A 21,305-nucleotide genomic window follows, 5' to 3' on the forward strand; every position below is an offset into this window, starting at 1 on the left:
AATCACCCATTGAATCCCTTCTTCATGGAATAGCCCAGTACAGAAAAATGCAGCACTGTGTGGCCAATTCTACCCTCTTTACAAATCGGATACATGTGTTCTTCTGCTACAGGCTGGATCCATTTATCTAACTGGAGATAATAGTCTGAGACAGGAGTTGGCAAACTGTTTCTGTAATGGGCCAGATAGTAAATATTTTAGACTTTTCCGGCCATGTGGTTTATGTTGCAATACTTGACATCTCTTATTGTAGTATGAAAGCAGTCATAAACAATCTGCAAATGAATGAAGATTGATATGTTCCAAGTTTTATAGAAACAAATGTAAATTTCCTATAAAATGTTTGTTTCAAACATATTATTTCTTGTTTGCATTTGTTCAATGTGAATATTTTTAGCTCACATACTATACAAAAACAGGTGGCAGGATGGACTTGTACAGGGAGTATTTTTTATTGATGCCTATTATAAGACATTCCTGTCCAGTAGAATTTTCTGCAAATATGTGTGATTAATTTGTTCTTTTGTGTCCTATTAAAGAATATTTGTCAGCACAAGATTCCAAAGACTGGCTTTTAACTTTCCTGGAATTTTTTTGTTTTAGCTCTTATATTTAGATCAATGACATATTTCAAATGAATTTTTATTTGTAATATGAAGTAATAATCATCATGCTTCAATGTCTATAAATTTCTAGTTATTCAAGTAACATTTGTTGAAATAAATCTGCTTTGGTTCTTAATAACATTTTAATATAGTACTTGTTTATAAATATTCAAGGGAATATTTTTGAAAACCTAAATTATAGACTATTGATATGAAAATTTAGGGGGTAGAATTTTTCCTCACCTTTTTATTATAAAATATTTTAAAATAAGTAACTTTACAAACACATGTGTATATGTACATATGGCAGTATGTATATATATCTACTTTGATATCTGTCCATCCATCTATTTATGCTTCAGTACTTCAGTATGTATAGCACAATAACAATGGTTTTCTCCTACATAATATTAATAGCATTCATACTGTGGAGTTATTAATACAATAATATTAACTACACAGCCTATATTTAAAATTTTCCAATTTTTAAAGAATATGTTAATCACTTTTTTTCTTGCAATTCACTCTCCAGTCAAGAAACAGGCACATAATTTCAGTATCCTGTTATTTTCATCTCCCGTAATCAAGAAGAGTCCATTTCCTCTGTTTCCTTTCGATATGTTGACCTCTGTGAAGAGTTGAGGCCGTTAGTCATTTAAACTTTCCTAAGGCTCATTTTGTATGACTATTTTCTAGATATTATATTCCAGTTATGACTTTGGCAATAAAACTACATAGTACTTTGAATATCCCACTGAATCACAGTGGTGAGGCAGAGGCACATAATGTCACATATGTCATTATTGGTTATGCTAAGATTCTCACCTAATAAGTTGGAATCTGCCAGATCTCTTCATTGAAGGGGTTCTGTTTTTCATGTGTGAATGATGAAAATCTATGGCATGGTACTTTAAAACTGAACACCCTGCTTCCCAAGTCACACATCCAATAGTTTTTTCTTTCATTAATGATCCTCACCTGACCTGATGATCTTGACCTGAATGGTTAAAAATAGGTGATTTTTCTAATTTCATCGTTCCTTCTGTATTTTTTAGCTAGGATTAATCTGTAATGAATATCTCTCCCATATCTTTAAATGAAGACAAACAAACTGCATGGCAATGACAAGAACTCAATAGTTTTATACTTGTGACTATACTAGTTATCATCCCAGAAGATGTCATTTGAAACTCAATCGTGCTTATTCACAAATACCCTGTGAACAGATACTGTGGCAATTTCCCATGTCAAAAGAGACTTCAACTTTAAGTCATACTCTACACATAAGGTTGGTGAAAACCAAAGTGATGGAATAGAGTAGCAAGTGTGGACAGCCACTAGTGTCCAAGCTTGATGAAAAGAAGGACAGATTCAGAAGGTTGCACCCAAGTATCCAAGTACTCGGGACTTCAAATGTGATTGCAGGGCACTTTAGCGAGATTATTTTCACTGGCCTTAAGCTCATGCCTATTATTACTTGGTCTGTCCATCTGGAAATGGTACTGCTCTTCTTTGGAATGGTGTTTCCTCGTCTGCACATCAAAAGATTCAACTATGTGATCACCACTGTTTCTTCAACCTTCATGACTTCTTTACAGCTCAGTTCATCTATGTCTCTTGTTTATAGGGCACAACCATATTAATTTCCCTGACTTCTGTGCTACATGACAACAAAGAATTTCCCAACCCAGAGATGTTTGACCCTCGTCACTTTCTGGATGAAGGTGGCAATTTTAAGAAAAGTAACTACTTCATGCCTTTCTCAGCAGGTAATATAAATGTATTTCCATTTGTTTCTCAGGGTATAAGACAACTTTTTTGATCAGTTGAAACTTATGTGTGTCTCCTCTGCAGTGGTACAATTACTTTTCGTACACGATCAAGAGCACTGTTCTGAATGTCTGTGTGCTCCCTGCTCATGATACATCCTAATTATTGAGCCAGATTAGTGGGCTTTGGGGAGTTAATCCAATTCTTCCAAAATGAGAAAGCTGAAGTATAGGTTGGTTGAATTCTGCCTCTATATACACCACTGAGGTACCCAAGAACTCCTCCTAGAAGATAAAACTAATTACATTTTCCTCACTAGCCATGAGGAAGTTATTTCACTCCAAAACTTCACTGAGTGTTTTCCACATGGTGTCCCTTACCCCCTAGGCTGGGCCTGTAGGATAAAATTATCCTCAAACACTGAAGAGGGTCTTAAAAGGCTCGTTTCTGAGTTTGGAAAGCAGAGTAAACAGATCATTGTAGTTCAATAGGACTGAGGCTGTGATATAGGAAAGAATAGGCTGTTGGGGTTTGGGAGGTAGATGGAAAAGCTGTCTGCTTCTTGTTCTCTTATACCCCAAAGTGAGGCATAAGTAACATTTTAATAGCAGTGAAGACATTTGAGTTACCTCAGAGGAGGCAGAAAGGATGAAAGGAAGAGAAGGCAGGGCTGTTAAAGGAAATAATGAGCCACAGGAGCAGGACATTAGCTCTAAATAACGGATATTAGAACCTTTGCCAAATAACCGTTGATGGGATGAGGGGGACATTGGGAATGTAGCAGGATACTCTGCAGTGATGCAGAGCACCACGCTCTTCCCCTAGTCATGGCCATGTATCTTGGATGTTGGATCTCCACACCCGAAATGTGTGTGCTGAGTGTCTGGTGATAGAATCTCCTTCCTTCATTCTGTGGCCTTTGATGTCTGCTTTATATCTGGCACTGTAGATACCAAGACAACAAGAAAAGAAACCTTCCTTCAAGCATTCACATTTGGCACATGTATTAGTCCATTCTTACATTGCTATAAAGAACTACCTGAGACTGAGTAATTGATGAAGAAAAGAGTTTTAATTGACTCACAGTTCCACAGGCTGTACAGGAAGCATGACTGGGAGACCTCAGGAAACTTGCAATCATGGTGGGAGGCAGAGCGGAAGCAAGCACATCTTTCCATGGCAGAGCAGGAGAAAGAGAACAAAGACAAAAGGCTACATGCCTTTAAACAACCGGATCTCATGAGAACTCACTATCATGAGAACAGCAAGGGGGAAATCATCCCCCATGATTCTATCACCTCTCACCAGGTATCTCCCCCAACATTGGGAATTACAATTTGGCATGAGGTTTGGGTAAGGACACAGAGCCTAACCATATCACACTCTAGTAAATAAATAAATCAGTAATTATTATTCTAGGTGACCCATGCTGTCTGTTTCTTTGGCCATGACAAAATGTCCAAGACTAGGCAATTGATGAATAATGGAAATTTATTTCTCACAGTTCTGAAGGCTGGAGTTCCAAGATCAAGGTGTCAGCAAGTTCAGTGCCTAGTGAGGGCCTGTTCCTTATAGATAATGCGCCCTCTGTATCCTTATATGACAGAAGGCCAAAAGGCAAAAGGGGAGAAATGGCTCCCTTGCATCTCTTGATGTTATTATTTTAGCAAGGACAGAGACCTCCTGACTTATTCACTTCCTAAAAGGAACCATCTCTTTAGTAATATTGCATTGGGGATTATGTTTCAACATACAAAATTGGGAGAAGCCGTATTCAGATCATAGCACATTTTTCAATGGAAGCATAAATATAATGTTGAGGAAATCCAGAGAAAGCAACATTTTCTTCCTCAAGGAGATGAGAAAGCGGGTATAAAAGGAGATAAAATTTGACCTATGTCCTGATTGTAGTAATAGAAAAGTTCATCTTGGCCAAAAGGAGCAGCGTGATATAAAACTTGAAACCTCACAGTGTGCTAGAGGCTGATGACGAGTGGCTATGCCTAGAGTTGAGAGTAGGGAATGTGAAGAGTGTAAGGAGTGATATGAATCATCAGACTGGAAACAGAATGTGAGGGTCCAGGTCAATCCATTGGGACTTTATTCTATAGGACAGACAGGGAAGTATTGAAAGTTTTAAAGTGAGAAGGAGACATGTTTAGACATGTGCTCCTGAAAGTACCTAGGGGAAAAAAAAATCTTTGACTGCGTATTGAGCCAGAAATACAAAGGGAAATACAGTATGTTAGCCTCCTCCTCTAAGTCCTTCTCAGTTCAACCCACTTGACAAGGAACGTATGTTACTAAAGAAAGATTGATGAAGACATTTAAAGTCTTTAGAAAGATTTTAATAAAGTGCTTGGCATGTAGCTGGTACTCAATAAATATTTGTTGAATACAGGGTGCCTGTTAAGATTTGGTATTAGGGGAAGAGTAAGTACGTCCATTCATTTTTTCAGTTGCCTATCCATCCATCCATTCATCCATTTATCCATTCACCCATCCATCCATTCATTCATGCATGCACCCATCCACCCATCTATCTCCTCATCCTTCCTGTGATTCACTGAACAGTTATTGCATATTCTGTTTGTGCCAGTTACAAAGACAGTGTTTGTCACTGTCACAGTTACACATGAGGAGTAACAGATCTCTGTGTTTTCTATTTTCAGGAAAACGGATTTGTGTGGGAGAAGGCCTGGCCCGCATGGAGCTGTTTTTATTCCTGACCTCCATTTTACAGAACTTTAACCTGAAATCTCTAGTTGACCCAAAGGACCTTGACACCACTCCAGTTTTCAATGGATTTGCCTCTGTGCCACCCTTCTACCAGCTGTGCTTCATTCCTGTCTGAAGAAGAGCCGATGGTCTGGCTGCTGCTGTGCTGTCCCTGCAGCTCTCTTTCCTCTGGGGCGTTATCCACCTTTCACTATATGTGATGCCTTTTCTGGCCTGTCATCTCACATTTTCCCTTCCCTCAAGATCTAGTGAACATTCAGCCTCTGTTAAGGAGAGTTTCCTATGCTTCACAATGCAAATATATCTGCTATTCTCCATAGTCTGTAACGGTTGCATTGACTGTCACATAATACTGATACTTATCTAATGTTGTTATTAATATGTTATTATTAAATAGAGAAAGATGATTTGTGTATCATAATTCAAAGGCATTTCTTCTCTGCATGTTCTAAATAAAAAGCATTATTATTTGCTGTGTCAGTTTATTAGACCTTCCTTCTTTTAAGCATAATACAGGTCAGAAATTAAAGAAAAATAGAGTTCCAGGAGGCTCTGCTGGTTCTCAAAATGATAAGGACAGAAAGGACAAAGGGGAAGAGGGTAGGGAAGCTATTTTTGCTGAGTGTGAGAGTTATTTGAGGATTGGACTTGAAAGTGAGAAACTGTTCAGGAGCGGCTCCAACCTGTAGGGAAATATTCAGAGGATCAGCCAAAGGGAGGAATGGACATTAAATGTTAGAATTCTTATATCCACATTGGTGTTCCTTTTTTATTTTTGAGACAAAGTCTTGCTCTGTCACTCAGGCGGGAGTACAGTGGTGGGGTCTCGGCTCTCTGCAACCTCCACCTCCCAGGTTCAAGTGATTCTCCTGCCTCAGCCTCCTGAGTAGCTGGGTTTACAGGTGCATGCCACCACGCCTTGCTAATTTTTTGTATTTTTAGTACAGACGGGTTTTCACCATGTTAGCTAGGATGGTCTCGATCTCCTGACCTTGTGATCTGCCCGCCTCAGCCTCCCAAAGTGCTGGGATTACAGGTGTGAGCCACTGCACCTGGCCTGGTGTTACTTTAAAGTGTCATTACTTCATCTCTAAAGAATCAGATTACTTATTACTTTTGTTACTTCATGTTTCCAACTTATAATGATGTAATGAAGTATAAATATATGCTTTCATTTTGCTTCTCATGTGTCCTGTCATGCTTCCCTCTTCAAACATGAACAAAATTTCTTTTGTTTTCTTTTCTTTTCTTTTTTTTTTGAGATGGAGTCTTACTTTTGTTGCCCAGGCTGGAGTGCAATGGCATGATCTTGGTTCACTGCAATCTCCACCTCCAGGGTTCAAGTGATTCTCCTGTTTCAACCTTCCAAGTAGCTGGGATTACAGATGCCCACCACCACACCAGGCTAATTTTTGATATTTTTAGTAGAGACAGGGTTTCACCATGTTGGCCAGACTAGTCTTGAACTCCTAACCTCAAGTGATCCACCCACCCCGGCCTCCCAAAATGCTGGGATTATGGGTGTGAGCCACTACACTTGGCTGGACAAAATTTCTAAGAAGAATTACCAAGATTTACTCTTTCTCAGTTTCTCCTATATTATTTTACTTTTAACCTAAGTGGGATGATAATTTTATGCCATGGTCCTAATATAATTAGCCTCAGGTAATCTCCAAAGCATAGAGAGTTAAGTATCTTTTTTTTTTTTTTTTAAAGTTGGAAATGCTTTATTCATGTCCACAGGAACCATATACAAAAGTTTGTCAAAAAGCAATACAAATTAAATATTTGGAAATATATCACAATCAGATTTCTTAGTGAAGTATTCAGATTCCAAAACTGTGTTAATGATAAAAGCATAGGAAAACATTTCCAAGCAATGTCTTACTTTGGGTTCAGCTAAAAATTATCCGTAGGCAGTCTCTTATTTATTTTCATAAACAAAGAACATATTCTATCTTTCTTTTTGTTATTATTATTATTATACTTTAAGTTCTAGGGTACATATGCATAACATGCAGGTTTGTTACATATGTATACTTGTGCCATGTTGGTGTGCTGCACCCATCAACTCGTCAGCACCTATCAACTCATCATTTACATCACGTATAACTCCCAATGCAATCCCTCCCCCCTCCCCCCTCCCCATAATAGGCCCCGGTGTGTGATGTTCCCCTTCCCGAGTCCAAGTGATCTCATTGTTCAGTTCCCACCTATGAGTGAGAACATGCAGTGTTTGGTTTTCTGTTCTTGTGATAGTTTGCTGAGAATGATGGTTTCCAGCTGCATCCATGTCCCTACAAAGGACACAAACTCATCTTTTTTATGACTGCATAGCATTCCATGGTGTATATGTGCCACGTTTTCTTAATCCAGTCTGTCACTGATGGACATTTGGGTTGATTTCAAGTCTTTGCTATTGTGAATAGTGCTGCAGTAGACATACGTGTGCATATGTCTTTATAGTAGCATGATTTATAATCCTTTGGGTATACACCCAGTAAAGGGATGGCTGGGTCATATGGTACTTCTAGTTCTAGATCCTTGAGGAATCGCCATACTGTTTTCCATAATGGTTGAACTAGTTTACAATCCCACCAACAGTGTAAAAGTGTTCCTATTTCTCCATATCCTCTCCAGCACCTGTTGCTTCCTGACTTTTTAATGATTGCTATTCTAACTGGTGTGAGATGGTATCTCATTGTGGTTTTGATTTGCATTTCTCTGATGGCCAGTGATGATGAGCATTTTTTCATGTGTCTGTTGGCCGTATGCATGTCTTCTTTTGAGAAACGTCTGTTCCTATCCTTTGCCCACTTTTTGATGGGGTTGTTTGTTTTTTTCTTGTAAATTTGTTTGAGTTCTTTGTATGATCTGGATATTAGCCCTTTGTCAGATGAGTAGATTGCAGACATTTTCTCCCATTCTGTAGGTTTCCTGTTCACTCTGATGGTAGTTTCTTTTGCTGTGCAGAAGCTCCTTAGTTTAGTTAGATCCCATTTGTCAATTCTGGCTTTTGTTGCCAATGCTTTTGGTGTTTTAGACATAAAGTCCTTGCCCATGCCTATGTCCTCAATGGCATTACCTAGGTTTTCTTCTAGAGTTTTTATGGTATTAGGTCTAATATTTAAGTCTCTAATCCATCTTGAATTAATTTTCGTATAAGGAGTAAGGAAAGGATCCAGTTTCAGCTTTCTACTTATGGCTAGCCAATTTTCCCAGCACCATTTATTAAATAGAGAATCCTTTCCCCATTTCTTGTTTTTCTCAAGTTTATCAAAGATCAGATGGCTGTAGACGTGTGGTATTATTTCTGAGGACTCTGTTCTGTTCCATTGGTCTATATCTCTGTTTTTGTACCAGTATCATGCTGTTTTGGTTACTATAGCCTTGTAGTATAGTTTGAAGTCAGGTAGCGTGATGCCTCCAGCTTTGTTCTTTTGACTTAGGATTGTCTTGGCAATGTGGGCCCTTTTTTGGTTCCACGTGAACTTTAAAGCAGTTTTTTCCAACTCTGTGAAGAAACTCCTTGGTAGCTTGATGGAGATGGCATTGAATCTATAAATTACCTTGGGCAGTATGGCCATTTTCATGATATTGACTCTTCCTATCCATGAGCATAGTATGTTCTTCCATTTGTTTGTGTCCTCTTTTATTTCACTGAGCAGTGGTTTTTAGTTCTCCTTGAAGAGGTCCTTTACATCCTGTGTAAGTTGGATTCCTAGGTATTTTATTCTCTTTGAAGCAATTGTGAATGGAAGTTCATTCCTGATTTGGCTCTCTGTTTGTCTGTTACTGGTGTATAAGAATGCTTGTGATTTTTGCACATGAATTTTGTATCCTGAGACTTTGCTGAAGTTTCTTATCAGCTTAAGGAGATTTTGGGCTGAGACAATGGGGTTTTCTAAATATACAATCATGTCATCTGCAAACAGGGACAATTTGACTTCTTCTTTTCCTAACTGAATACCCTTGATTTCTTTCTCTTGCCTGATTGCCCTAGCCAGAACTTCCAACACTGTGTTGGAGAGGGCATTCCTGTCTTGTGCCAGTTTCCAAAGGGAATTTTTCCAGTTTTTGCCCATTCAGTATGATACTGCCTGTGGGTTTGTCGTAAATAGCTCTTATTATTTTGAGATACGTTCCACCAATACCGAATTTATTGAGAGCTTTTAGCATGAATGGCTGTTGAATTTTGTCAAAGGCCTTTTCTGCATCTATTAAGAAAATCATGTGGCTTTTGTCTTTGGTTCTGTTTATATGCTTGATTACGTTTATTGATTTGCGTATGTTGAACCAGCCTTGCATCCCAGGGATGAAACCCACTTGATCATGGTGGATAAGCTTTTTGATGTGCTGCTGGATCTGGTTTGCTAGTATTTTTTTGAGGATTTTTACCTCAATGTTCATCAGGGATATTGGTTTAAAATTCTCTTTTTTGTTGTTGTGTCTCTGCCAGGCTTTGGTATCAGGATGATGTTGGCATCTTAAAATGAGTTAGGGAGGATTCCCTCTTTTTCTATTGATTGGAATAGTTTCAGAAGGAATGGTACCAGCTCCTCCTTGTACCTCTGGTAGAATTCAGCTGTGAATCCATCTGGTCCTGGACTTTTTTTGGTTGGTAGGCTATTAATTATTGCCTCAATTTCAGAGCCTGCTATTGGTCTATTCAGGGATTCAGCTTCTTTCTGGTTTAGTCTTGAGAGAGTGTAAGTGTCCAGGAAATTATCCATTTCTTCTAGATTTCTAGTTTATTTGCATAGAGGTGTTTATAGTATTCTCTGATGGTAGTTTGTATTTTTGTGGGGTCAGTGGTGATATCCCCTTTATCATTTTTTATTGCATCTATTTGATTCTTCTCTCTTTTCTTCTTTATTAGTCTTGCTAGCGGTCTATCAATTTTGTTGATCTTTTCGGAAAACCAACTCCTGGATTCATTGATTTTTTGGAGGGTGTTTTGTTTCTCTATCTCCTTCAGTTCTGCTCTGGTCTTAGTTATTTCTTGCCTTCTGCTAGCTTTTGAATGTGTTTGCTCTTGCTTCTTTAGCTGTTTTAATTGTGATGTTAGATTGTCAATTTTAGATCTTTCCAGCTTTCTCTTGTGGGCATTTAGTGCTATAAATTTCCCTCTACACACTGCTTTAAATGTGTCCCAGAGATTCTTGTATGTTGTATCTTTGTTCTCATTGGTTTCAAAGAATATCTTTATTTCTGTCTTCATTTCGTTATGTACCCAGTAGTCATTCAGGAGCAGGTTATTCAGTTTCCATGTAGTTGAGCAGTTTTGATTGAGTTTCTTAGTCCTGAGTTCTAGTTTGATTGCACTGTGGTCTGAGAGACAGTTTGTTATAATTTCTGTTCTTGTACATTTGCTGAGGAGTGCTTTACTTCCAATTATGTGGTCAATTTTGGAATAAGTGTGATGTGGTGCTGAGAAGAATGTATATTCTGTTGATTTGGGGTGGAGAGTTCTGTAGATGTCTATTAGGTCTGCTTGCTGCAGAGATGAGTTCAATTCCTGGATATCCTTATTAACTTTCTGTCTCATTGATCTGTCTAATGTTGACAGTGGGGTGTTGAAGTCTCCCATTATTATTGTATGGGAGTCTAAGTCTCTTTGTAAGTCTCTAAGGACTTGCTTTATGAATCTGGGTGCTCTTGTATTGGGTGCATATATCTTTAGGATAGTTAGCTCTTCCTGTTGAATTGATCCCTTTACCATTATGTAATGGCCTTCTTTGTCTCTTTTGATCTTTGATGGTTTAAAGTCTGTTTTATCACAGACTGGTATTGCAACCCCTGCTTTTTTTTATTCTCCATTTGCTTGGTAGATCTTCCTACATCCCTTTATTTTGAGCCTACGTATGTCTCTGCATGTGAGATGGGTGTCCTGAATACAGCAGACTGATGGGTCTTGACTCTTTATCCAGTTTGCCAGTCTGTGTCTTTTAATTGGAGCATTTAGTCCATTTACATTTAAGGTCAATATTGTTATGTGTGAACTTGATCCTGCTATTGTGATATTGAGTGGTTATTTTGCTCATTAGTTGATGCAGTTTCTTCCTAGCCTCGATGGTCTTTATATTTTGGCATGTTTTTGCAATGGCTGGTACTGGTTGTTCCTTTCCATGTTTAGTGCTTCCTTCAGGGTCTCTTGTAAGGCAGGCCTGGTGGTGACAAAATCTCTAAGCATTTGCTTATATGTGAAGGATTTTATTTCTTCTTCACTTATGAAACTTAGTTTGGCTGGATATGAAATTCTGGGTTGAAAATTCTTTTCTTTAAGAATGTTGAAAATTGGCCCCACTCTCTTCTGGCTTGTAGAGTTTTTGCCGAGAGATCTGCTGTTAGTCGATGAGCTTCCCTTTGTGGGCAACCCGATGTTTGTCTCTGGCTGTCCTTGAGATTTTTTCCTTCATTTCAACTTCGGTGAATCTGACAATTATGTGTCTTGGAGTTGCTCTTCTCGAGGAGTATCTTTGTGACGTTCTCTGTATTTCCTGAATTTGAATGTTGGCCTGCCCTACTAGGTTGGGGAAGTTCTCCTGGATGATATCCTGAAGAGTGTTTTCCAACTTGGTTCCATTATCTCCCTCACTTTCAGGCACCCCAATAGAAGTAGATTTGGTCTTTTTACATAATCCCATACTTCTTGCAGGCTTTGTTCATTTCTTTTTCTTCTTTTTTCTTTAGATTTCTCTTCTCACTTCATTTCATTCATTTGATCCTCAATCACTGATACTCTTTTTTCCAGTTGATCGAGTCGATTACTGAAGCCTGTGCATTTGTCACGTATTTCTCGTGTCATGATTTTCATCTCTGTCAGTTCGTTCATGGCCTTCTCTGCATTAATTATTCTAGTTATCAATTCTTCCACTCTTTTTTCAAGATTTTTAGTTTCTTTGTGCTGGGTACATCATTCCTTCTTTAGCTCTGAGAAGTTTGATGGACTGAAGCCTTCTCTCATCTCGTCAAAGTCATTCTCCGTCCAGCTTTGATCCATTGCTGGCGATGAGTTGCGTTCCTTTGGAGGGGGAGATGCGCTCTTATTTTTTGAAATTCCATTTTTTCTGCCCTGCTTTTTCCCCATCTTTGTGGTTTTGTGTGCCTCTGATCTTTGATGATGGTGACGTACTGATGGGGTTTTGGTGTGGGTGTCCTTCCTGTTTGTTAGTTTTCCTTCTAACAGTCAGTACCCTCAGCTCTAGGTCTTTTGGAGATTGCTTGAGGTCCACTCCAGACCCTGTTTGCCTAGGTATCAGCAGCAGAGGCTGCAGAAGACAGAATATTGCTGAACAGTGAGTGTACCTGTCTGATTCTTGCTTTGGAAGCTTCCTCTCAGGGGTGTACTCCACCGTGTGAGGTGTGGGGTGTTGGTCTGCCCCTAGTGGGGGATGTCTCCCCGTTAGGCTACTCAGGGGTCAGGGACCCACTTGAGCAGGCAGTCTGTCCGTTCTCAGATCTCAACCTCCGTGTTGGGAGATCCACTGCTCTCTTCAAAGCTGTCAGACAGAGTCGTTTGCGTTTACAGAGGTTTCTGCTGCTTTTGTTGTTGTTTAGCTGTGCCCTGTCCCAGAGGTGGAGTCTACAGAGACAGGCAGGTTTCCTTGAGCTGCTGTGAACTCCACCCAGTTCGAGCTTCCCAGTGGCTTTGTTTACCTACTTAAGCCTCAGCAATGGTGGGCGCCCCTCCCCCAGCCTGGCTGCTGCCTTGGGGTTAGATCACAGACTGCTGTGCTAGCAATGAGGGAGGCTCCATGGGCATGGGACCCTCCCGGCCAGGTGTGGGATATAATCTCCTGGTGTGCCCGTTTGCTTAAAGCACAGTATTGGGGTGGGAGTTACCCGATTTTCCAGGTGTTGTGTGTCTCAGTTCCCCTGGCTAGGAAAAGGGATTCCCTTCCCCCTTGCGATTCCCAGGTGAGGCGATGCCTTGCCCTGCTTCAGCTCTCGCTGGTCGGGCTGCAGCAGCTGACCAGCACTGATTGTCCGGCACTCCCTAGTGAGATGAACCCAGTACCTCAGTTGAAAATGCAGAAATCACTGGTCTTCTGTGTCGCTCGCGCTGGGAGTTGGAGACTGGAGCTGTTCCTATTCGGCCATCTTGCTCCGCCCGCCTCCCCCCGACTGGCTATTTTATAAAAGAGCAGGAGTATGAGTTGGAGTGGTGGGGTGAGTAGTTTGGCGAGAAGGGTGGTTATAGAACTGGTGGCTCAGGATGAGTTAGGATGGAGCAGGTGACCAGGGGTGACTCGAGTCAAAGCAAATGACCAGGGGAACAGATGTGAATTACTGATTAGGACTGGTTAGAAAGTTGTTTACTGAAATTAGAAGCAAGGGGGCAAAGAGAATCAGGAAGTTAAACTTTAAAATGGTCAAAGAATAAGAGAGCTGAATATACTGACATACTGATTATTCTTTGAAGAGAAACTTGGGGTTCACCATATTTATCACTTATGTAAAGCCCCTTGTGATTACATGAAACCCACTAGCTTAATCTCTTTATGTCAAGACATTATTTAGCCTACCATACTATTATTATACCCATTTGAACACTCAAACAACTGCACTGATGATCTGTTAAGTATCTTGTTCAAGGCCACATAGCTTTTTAAGTGTCAGAGCCAGAAGTTGAACAATGGCAATCTGACTGGAAAGTAGAAGTTGCTAACAACTTTGCTAATTCTCTGTATTTATTTTTATTGTTTATATTTCATTTCTAAAATATACGCTTCATATGAGCAGAGGACTTTGTTTGGCTCACTAAAGAATACCAGCCGCCTGAAACACTGTTTAGAAGATATTGGCTCAATAAATTCCTGATAAATTAATGACTACTTAATGAATGAATGAATGAATGTGGGCATAAAGGAGCATGTGAATTTGTATATTCTCTTTTGAGGCCAATGGGACTATATTCATAGAAATGTATATGAACACCTCCATCCTTCAGTTTCACTTCTTGAATGTTAATGGATATCATTGAATGTATATGTTAATAACTACATATATATGAATGCTTATTTTATGATTGTTCATGATAGATTTGAAACAAAAATTTTACTGGATATTGTAAATTAATTATGGTTGATCTTAAAAATGGAAAATTATGCAGTAGTTTCAAATGATTTTCATAATTATATAATGATGAAGTATTTATTGTATGGCAGACACTATTTTAATCATATGAAAACATTAATTCAGTTCTTATAACGATACAATTAATTTGGTACAATTATAATTCATCTTCATTTAACAGATAAGGTCATGGAAGAACAGAGATGTCTATTAACACGTCCAATGTCACAAGGCAAATAAGTAACACAGATGGGGTAAATAGAAGATCTGACTGCAGAGTCTGTGATCCCAAACTCTACAGTGTTCTGGGTTTATTTCTGGGGAGTCTTGTCTGTACAGTCCTTCTAGGCTCTGGCTCTGAGAGACAAAGCCTCCATTCTTCCACCTAAAGCTAGCCTGATATCTATGTTCTCCTTTCCATTGCTCTTCAATGCTATTCCAGATCTGGTTAGAAAAGCCTTAGCTTCACAGTCCCTCAATAATGAAATGCGTGTGTTTCCTTATCTCCTTCACAGGATGTGTGACAGGCGTGTGGCTCACCTCCTTGGTGCTTCGCTGCTCAAGGGAGCATACAGATGGGCAGGTACAGAAGCTGTGGGGAGTGTTTTTTGGGCTCCGGCCCCATGGCAGCATCTAGGGGTGTCTGTGATTCCTGAAGCCCAAGTGGGCTGTGTTACAGTGTGCTCTTTCAGCTTTGCTCTCTGCAGATGGCTTGTGTTACTCAGCTCAGTTAGACCCTCTGCCTTATTGCAGGGACATAGGGCTTTCTGTATCTTGAGTTCTTGCCCTACTTACCAGAGAAATCGGATGACTTGTGGGTTTGAGGTTGAGTGCAAAGTTTTATTGTGTGGTGGAAGTAGCTCTCAGAGAGATGGGTGAGGATTTAGAGGGAGATGGGGTGGGAAGGTGGTCTTCCCCTGGAATAGGGCTGGCTGGTGGCTAGACTCTCCTTCAACCAATCCCAACTGAATTCCCCTTGGCGGCATACTACCTGTACCCTGATAACTTCAGGAAAAATAAAAAAGAATAAATAAATCTGTAACATTAAAAAATAAATAAATAAAACTAATGCATCCCACCCCCCTCCAAAAAAAGAAAAGAGCACAGGGAACAACATGGAAACTGAGCAACCTGCTCCTGAAAGACTACTGGGTACATAACGAAATGAAGGCAGAAATAAAGATGTTCTTTGAAACCAATGAAAACAAACACAACATACCAGAATCTCTGGGACACATTTAAAGCAGTGTGTAGAGGTAAACTTATAGCACTAAATGCCCACAAGAGAAAGCTGGAAAGATTTAAAATTGACACCCTAACATCACAATTAAAAGAATTAGAGAAGCAAGAGCAAACACATTCAAAAGCTAGCAGAAGGCAAGAAATAACTAAGATCAGAGCAGAACTGAAGGCGATAGAGACACAAAAAAACCCTTCAAAAAATCATTGAATCCAGGAGCTGGTTTTTTGAAAAGATCAACAAACTCGATAGACCGCTAGTTAGACTAATATAAAAGAAAAGAGAGAAGATTCAAATAGACACAATAAAAAATGATAAAGGAGATATCACCACCAATCCCACAGAAATACCAACTGCCATCAGAGAATACTATAAACACCTCTACACAAATAAACTAGAAAATCTAAAAGAAATGGATGAATTCTTGGACACTTACACTCTCCCAAGACTAAACCAGGAAGAAGTTGAATCCCTGAATAGACCAAAAACAGGCTCTGAAATTGAGGCAATAATTAAGAGCCTACCAACCAAAAAAAAGCCCAGGACCAGATGGATTCACAGCTGAATTCTACCAGAGGTACAAAGAGGAGCTGGTATCATTCCTTCTGAAGCTATTCCAATCAATAGAAGAAGAGAGAATCCCCTCTAACTCATCTTATGAGGCCAGCATCATCCTGATACTAAAACCTGGCAGAAACACAACAAAAAAAGAGAATTTTAGACCAATATCCCCAATGAACATTGATGCAAATATCTTCAATAAAATACTGGCAAATTGAATCCAGCAGCACATCAAAAAGTTTATCCACCACGATCAAGTTGGCTTCATCACTGGGATGCAAGACTCCCTCCATGGGTGGACATCAGCTGAGTTTTAATCCAGTTTTTCTTTCTTCTCTAAGAGGACAGTACTGAGTTCAATGTCTCACATTTGCTGTGTTCTCCCCCAACAAGCACACAGAAAGTTTCTCTGCACCACGCTGCTGCTGTTGAGATCTGAGGAAGGGATGATTGGAGATTCAAGATTGTTTTTTTCTATCTCTTTAGTGCCTCTTTAATAACACATAATTAAAACCCGATACTATGAGAGTTTAACTAAATTTGTCTTCTCTTCTGCCATTTTGCTCTGCCTTTTCCAAGAGAATAAAAAATGTAACATTTTTATTAATTATTAAATTGTCTTTTATTTATCTTTTAGAAAGCCTTTTAAATGATGCAATACACATGTTGAAAACTCTTTAGAAGCTCTTGTATATCAGTAGGCATCCCTGGATGAGACTAATTTGGAAACTATCATTTGTAAATGTACTTTTAAAAGTGTAGTGTTGTTCATTTGGAACATTTTACTATAATTTAATATTTTTATTAACTACCAGTTTTGTAAGCTTTTATTGTTTTAGGAGCCTAATAAATATACATGTATAGGGAGGCATAGCCAGAAGGTAGAGTACTCATTTCTTTAGATATTAAGAATCTTATTTTTATGTTAAATGTTGGCTTTGGCTCTCAGGTTCCTCTTGATCACTTTAGCCAATGATTTTTCCCTACCTAACTATGCAAGAAGAAGAAACAAAGGGGATAGAACACACACACAAAAGAACTCTGCCATTTATGAAAACTGAACTTCACACCCTTTTCAGTATTTCCATTTACTGTCAGTTTCTATAAGACCAAGTCAGGCATTTAAGGCTTCTAACTGCATCCAAGTCAGTTAATGATTAAATTTAATCTGAATTTTAATTTAATCCAGTTTTTGTTGTGACTGTTAAACCCAGCTTGAATTAAAAATGTGTTCAAACACAGATAGTTCAAAATACAAATCTATAAGCGTCAACTGTCCGACACGCCCCAGTGAGATGAACCCGGTACCTCAATTGAAAATGCAGAAGTCACCTGTCTTCTGTGTCGCTCATGCTGGGAGCTGCAGGCTGGAGCTGTTCATATTTGGCCATCTTGGGCGTGACCCCCTGCATTTCTCTAATGACCAGTGATGAGCTGTTCTTCATATGTTTGTTGGTTGCATAAATGTCTTCTTTTGAGAAGTGTCTCTTCCTATCCTTCTCCCACATTTTGATGGGGTTTTTTATTTATTTCTTGTAAATTTGCTTAAGTTCCTTGTATATTATGGATATTAGCTCTATATCAGATGGATAGATTGCAAAAATTTTCTCCCATTCTGTAGGTTGCCTATTCTCTCTGATGATAATTTCCTTTGCTGAGCAGAAGCTTTTTAGTTTAATTAGCTCCCATTTCTTATTTGTGGCTTTTGTTCCCATTGCTTTTGGTGTTTTAGTCATTAAGTCTTTTCCCATTCCTATGTCCTGAATGTCACTGTCTAGGTTTTCTTCTATGCTTTTTGCAGTTTTGGATTTTACATTTAAGTCTTTAATCCATCTTGAGTCAATTTTTGTATAAAGTGTAAGGAAGGGGTCCAGTTTCTGTTTTCTTCAGCCAGTTTTTCCAGCATCATTTATTAAATGGGGATTCCTTTCCTCATTTCTTGTTTTTGTCAGATTTGTCAAAGATCAGATGGTTGTAGCTGTGTGGTGTTACTTCCGAGGCCTCTGTTCTGTTCAATGGCCTATATCCCTGTTTTAGTATCAGTACCATGCTGGTTTGGTTACTGTAGCCTTGTAGTAGAGTTTGAAGTAAGGTAGCATGATGCCTCCAGCTTTTCTCTTTTTGCTTAGGATTGTCTTTCCTATGCAGGGTCTTTTTTGTTCCATATGAAATTTAAAATAGTTTTTCCTAGCTCTGTGAAGAAAATCAATGGTAGCTTGATGGGAATAATAACATTGAACCCATAAATTACTTTGAGTAGTATGGCCATTTTCACGATATTGATTCTTCCCATCCATGGGCATGGAATGTTTTGCCATTTGTTTGTGTCTTTTCTTATTTCCTTGAGCAGTGGTTTGTAGCTCTCCTTGAAGAGGTCCTTTACATCCCTTGTAAGTTGTATTCCTAGGTATTTTATTCTCTTTGTAGCAGTCGTGAATGGGAGTTCACTCATGATTTGAGTCTCTGTTTGTCTATTATTGGTGTATAGGAATGCTTGTGATTTTTGCACACTGATTTTGTATCCTGAGAATTTGCTGAAGTTGTTTATCAGCTTAAGGAGTTTTTGGGCTGAGACGATGGGGTTTTCTAAATATACAATCATGTCATTTGCAAACAGAGACAATTTGACTTCCTCTCTTCCTGTTTGAATACCCTTTATTTCTTTCTCTTGACTGATTGCTCTGGTCAGAACTTCCGGTAATCTTGAAATAACACTAAGATGATGTACTTCAGGATGATGTGTAATGTTCTTCCCATATGGATCATGACATGGTAGCCCTGTGGTGTACATTAGAAATCTTTATTTTCAGAAAATTACACGCCAATCTCCCTAATGAATGTAGATACAAAAATCCTCAGCAAAATAGTAGAAAACCAAATCCAACAGCACATCAAAAACATAATATACCATGGTCAGGCTGGATACGGTGGCTCATTCCTGTAATTCCGGCACTTTGGGAGGTCGAGATGGATGGATCACCTGAGGTCAGGAATTTGAGACCACCTGGCCAACATGGTGAAACCCTGTCTCTACTGAAAATAAAAAATTAGCTGAGTGTGGTGGTTCACCCTAGGAGTCCCAGCTGCTTTGGAGACTGAGACAGGAGAATTGTTTGAACCCAGGAGGTGGAAGTTGTAGTGAACTGATATCAAACCACTGCACTCTAGCCTGGGCAACACAGTAAATCTCCATCTGAAAAAAACAAAAAAAGAAAAAAAGACAATACACCATGATCAAGTGGGATTGGCTCCGGGCACACAAAATGGTTGAACATACACAAATCAATAAACGTGATACATCACATCAGCAGGATGAAGGGCAAAAACCATGTGATCATTTCTACAAATAAAGAAAAAGCATTTGAGAAAACTTAGTATCCCTTTGTGATAAAAACAATTGACAAGGTAGGCATTGAAGGAACATATGTCAACATAATAAAAGCTATATATGACAAATCCACAGCTAATGCCATATCGAATGGGGAAAAGTTAAAATACTTTTCTATAACAACTGAGCAAGACAAAGATGCCTACTTTCACCGCTCTTACTCAGCATAATACTGGAACCTCTAACCAGCTCAATAAGCAGCATTTCTATACACCAATAATAAAATAGCTAAAAAAGAAATCAAGGAGGCAATCCTATTTAGAATATTTGCAAAAATTACCTAGGAATAAATTTAACCAAAGAGGTAAAAAACCTCTATAAGAAAAACTACAAAACACTGGTGTAAGAAAGTATAGATGACAGAAATAAATGAAAAACTATTCCAAGTTCAGTGATTGAAATAATTCATGTTTTTAAAAGACCACATTACACAAAATAATCCACAGATTCAATGCAATCCCTACAGAAATACCTGTAACATTCTTAACAGACATATAAGAAAACCCTAAAATTTGTATGGAACCAAAAAAGAGCCTAATAGCCAAGGTAATTTTAACCAAGAAAGGAAAAAAGCTAGAGTAATCATACTACCACACCTCAAAATATGTCAGAACACTGTAGTAACCAAAACAGCATGATATCAGAATAAAAATAGATACACAGACCCAAGGAACAGAATAGAGAAACTGGAAATAAATCCATATATTTACAGCCAACTGATTTTCAAAAAAAAGTATCAAGAACATATCTTGGGGAAAGGGTAAGTTGTGCTAGCAAAACTGGATATCTATATGCAGAAGAATGAAACTAGACTCCTATCTCTCACCACATAAAAAATTAACTCAAAATGATTAAAGACCTAAATGTAAGACCTGAAACTATAACACTATTTAAAGAAAACAAGGGAAATAGTACAGGTCATTGGTCCAGGCAAATATTTTATGACTAAGATGTCAAAAGCATAGGCAACAAAAACAAAACTAGACAAATGGGACTATAGTAAAGTAAAACACTTTTGCACAGCAAAGGAGAAAATCAAAAAAGAGACAAGTGGAATCACAGAAATTATTTGCAAACTATTCATCCGAAAAAGGAATAATATCCAGAAAACATAAGGAACTAAATAACTCAACAGCAAAATATATATAATTCCATTATAATGTGTGCAAAGAACATGAATAGACATTTCTCAATATAAGACCTACAAATAGCCAAAATATATATGAAACATGCTCAAGGTCACTAATCATGAGGTAACTGGAACTCAAAACCACAATGTGATATCATCTTGCCCCAGTTAGAATGGCTATTACTAAAAAGAGAGAAAGTAACAGAAGCTGGGGAAGATGGACAGAAAAGGGAACTCATACACTGTTTTTGGGAATGTAAATTACTAGAGCCATTATGGAAAACAGTATGGAGATTTCTCAAAAACTAAAATAGAACTACCATATGATCCTGCAATCTCACCACTTGGTATATAACCAAAAGAAAGAAAATCAGTATATCAAAGGGATACCTGCAGTTTCATATTTATTGCAGCACTACTCACAATAGCAAAGAGATGGAAATAACACGTGTCCAACAACAGATGCATGGATTAAAAGATGTGGTATATGCATGTTCTCACTTATAAGTGGGAGTTGAATGATGAGAACATATGAACACATGGTGGGGAACAACATACATTTGGGTCTGTCTGAGGGGTTTGAGAAGAGGGAAACCTTCAGGAATAGCTAATGGACTCTGGGCTTACCACCTAGGTGATGGGATGATGTGTGCAACAAACCACCATGGCACATGTTTATCTATGTAACAGACCAGTATATTCTGCACAAACACCCCTGAACTTAAAATAAAAGTTGGAGAAAACAATGTGGTATATATACACAATGGAATACTATTCAGCCACAAAAAGGGATGC

At 38.6% G+C, this 21,305-nt stretch overlaps 1 protein-coding gene across 1 annotated transcript in view; it reads left to right on the forward strand.

Annotated features, from left to right (window-relative positions):
• CYP2C19 (cytochrome P450 family 2 subfamily C member 19) overlaps positions 1 to 6,547 on the forward strand; it is a 50,510-nt gene extending 43,963 nt beyond the window's left edge. Inside the window, exons 7-8 of the mRNA XM_073019186.1 lie at positions 2,233 to 2,374; positions 5,048 to 6,547. Of these exons, the coding sequence (XP_072875287.1) occupies positions 2,233 to 2,374; positions 5,048 to 5,229 (324 nt within the window). The 3' untranslated portion in view covers positions 5,230 to 6,547. The remainder of the gene's footprint in view (positions 1 to 2,232; positions 2,375 to 5,047) is intronic.
• The last annotated feature ends 14,758 nt before the right edge of the window (positions 6,548 to 21,305 follow it).

Source organism: Chlorocebus sabaeus, chromosome 9 (genome assembly GCF_047675955.1).
Source record: "Chlorocebus sabaeus isolate Y175 chromosome 9, mChlSab1.0.hap1, whole genome shotgun sequence".
NCBI classification, from domain to species: Eukaryota; Metazoa; Chordata; class Mammalia; order Primates; family Cercopithecidae; genus Chlorocebus; species Chlorocebus sabaeus.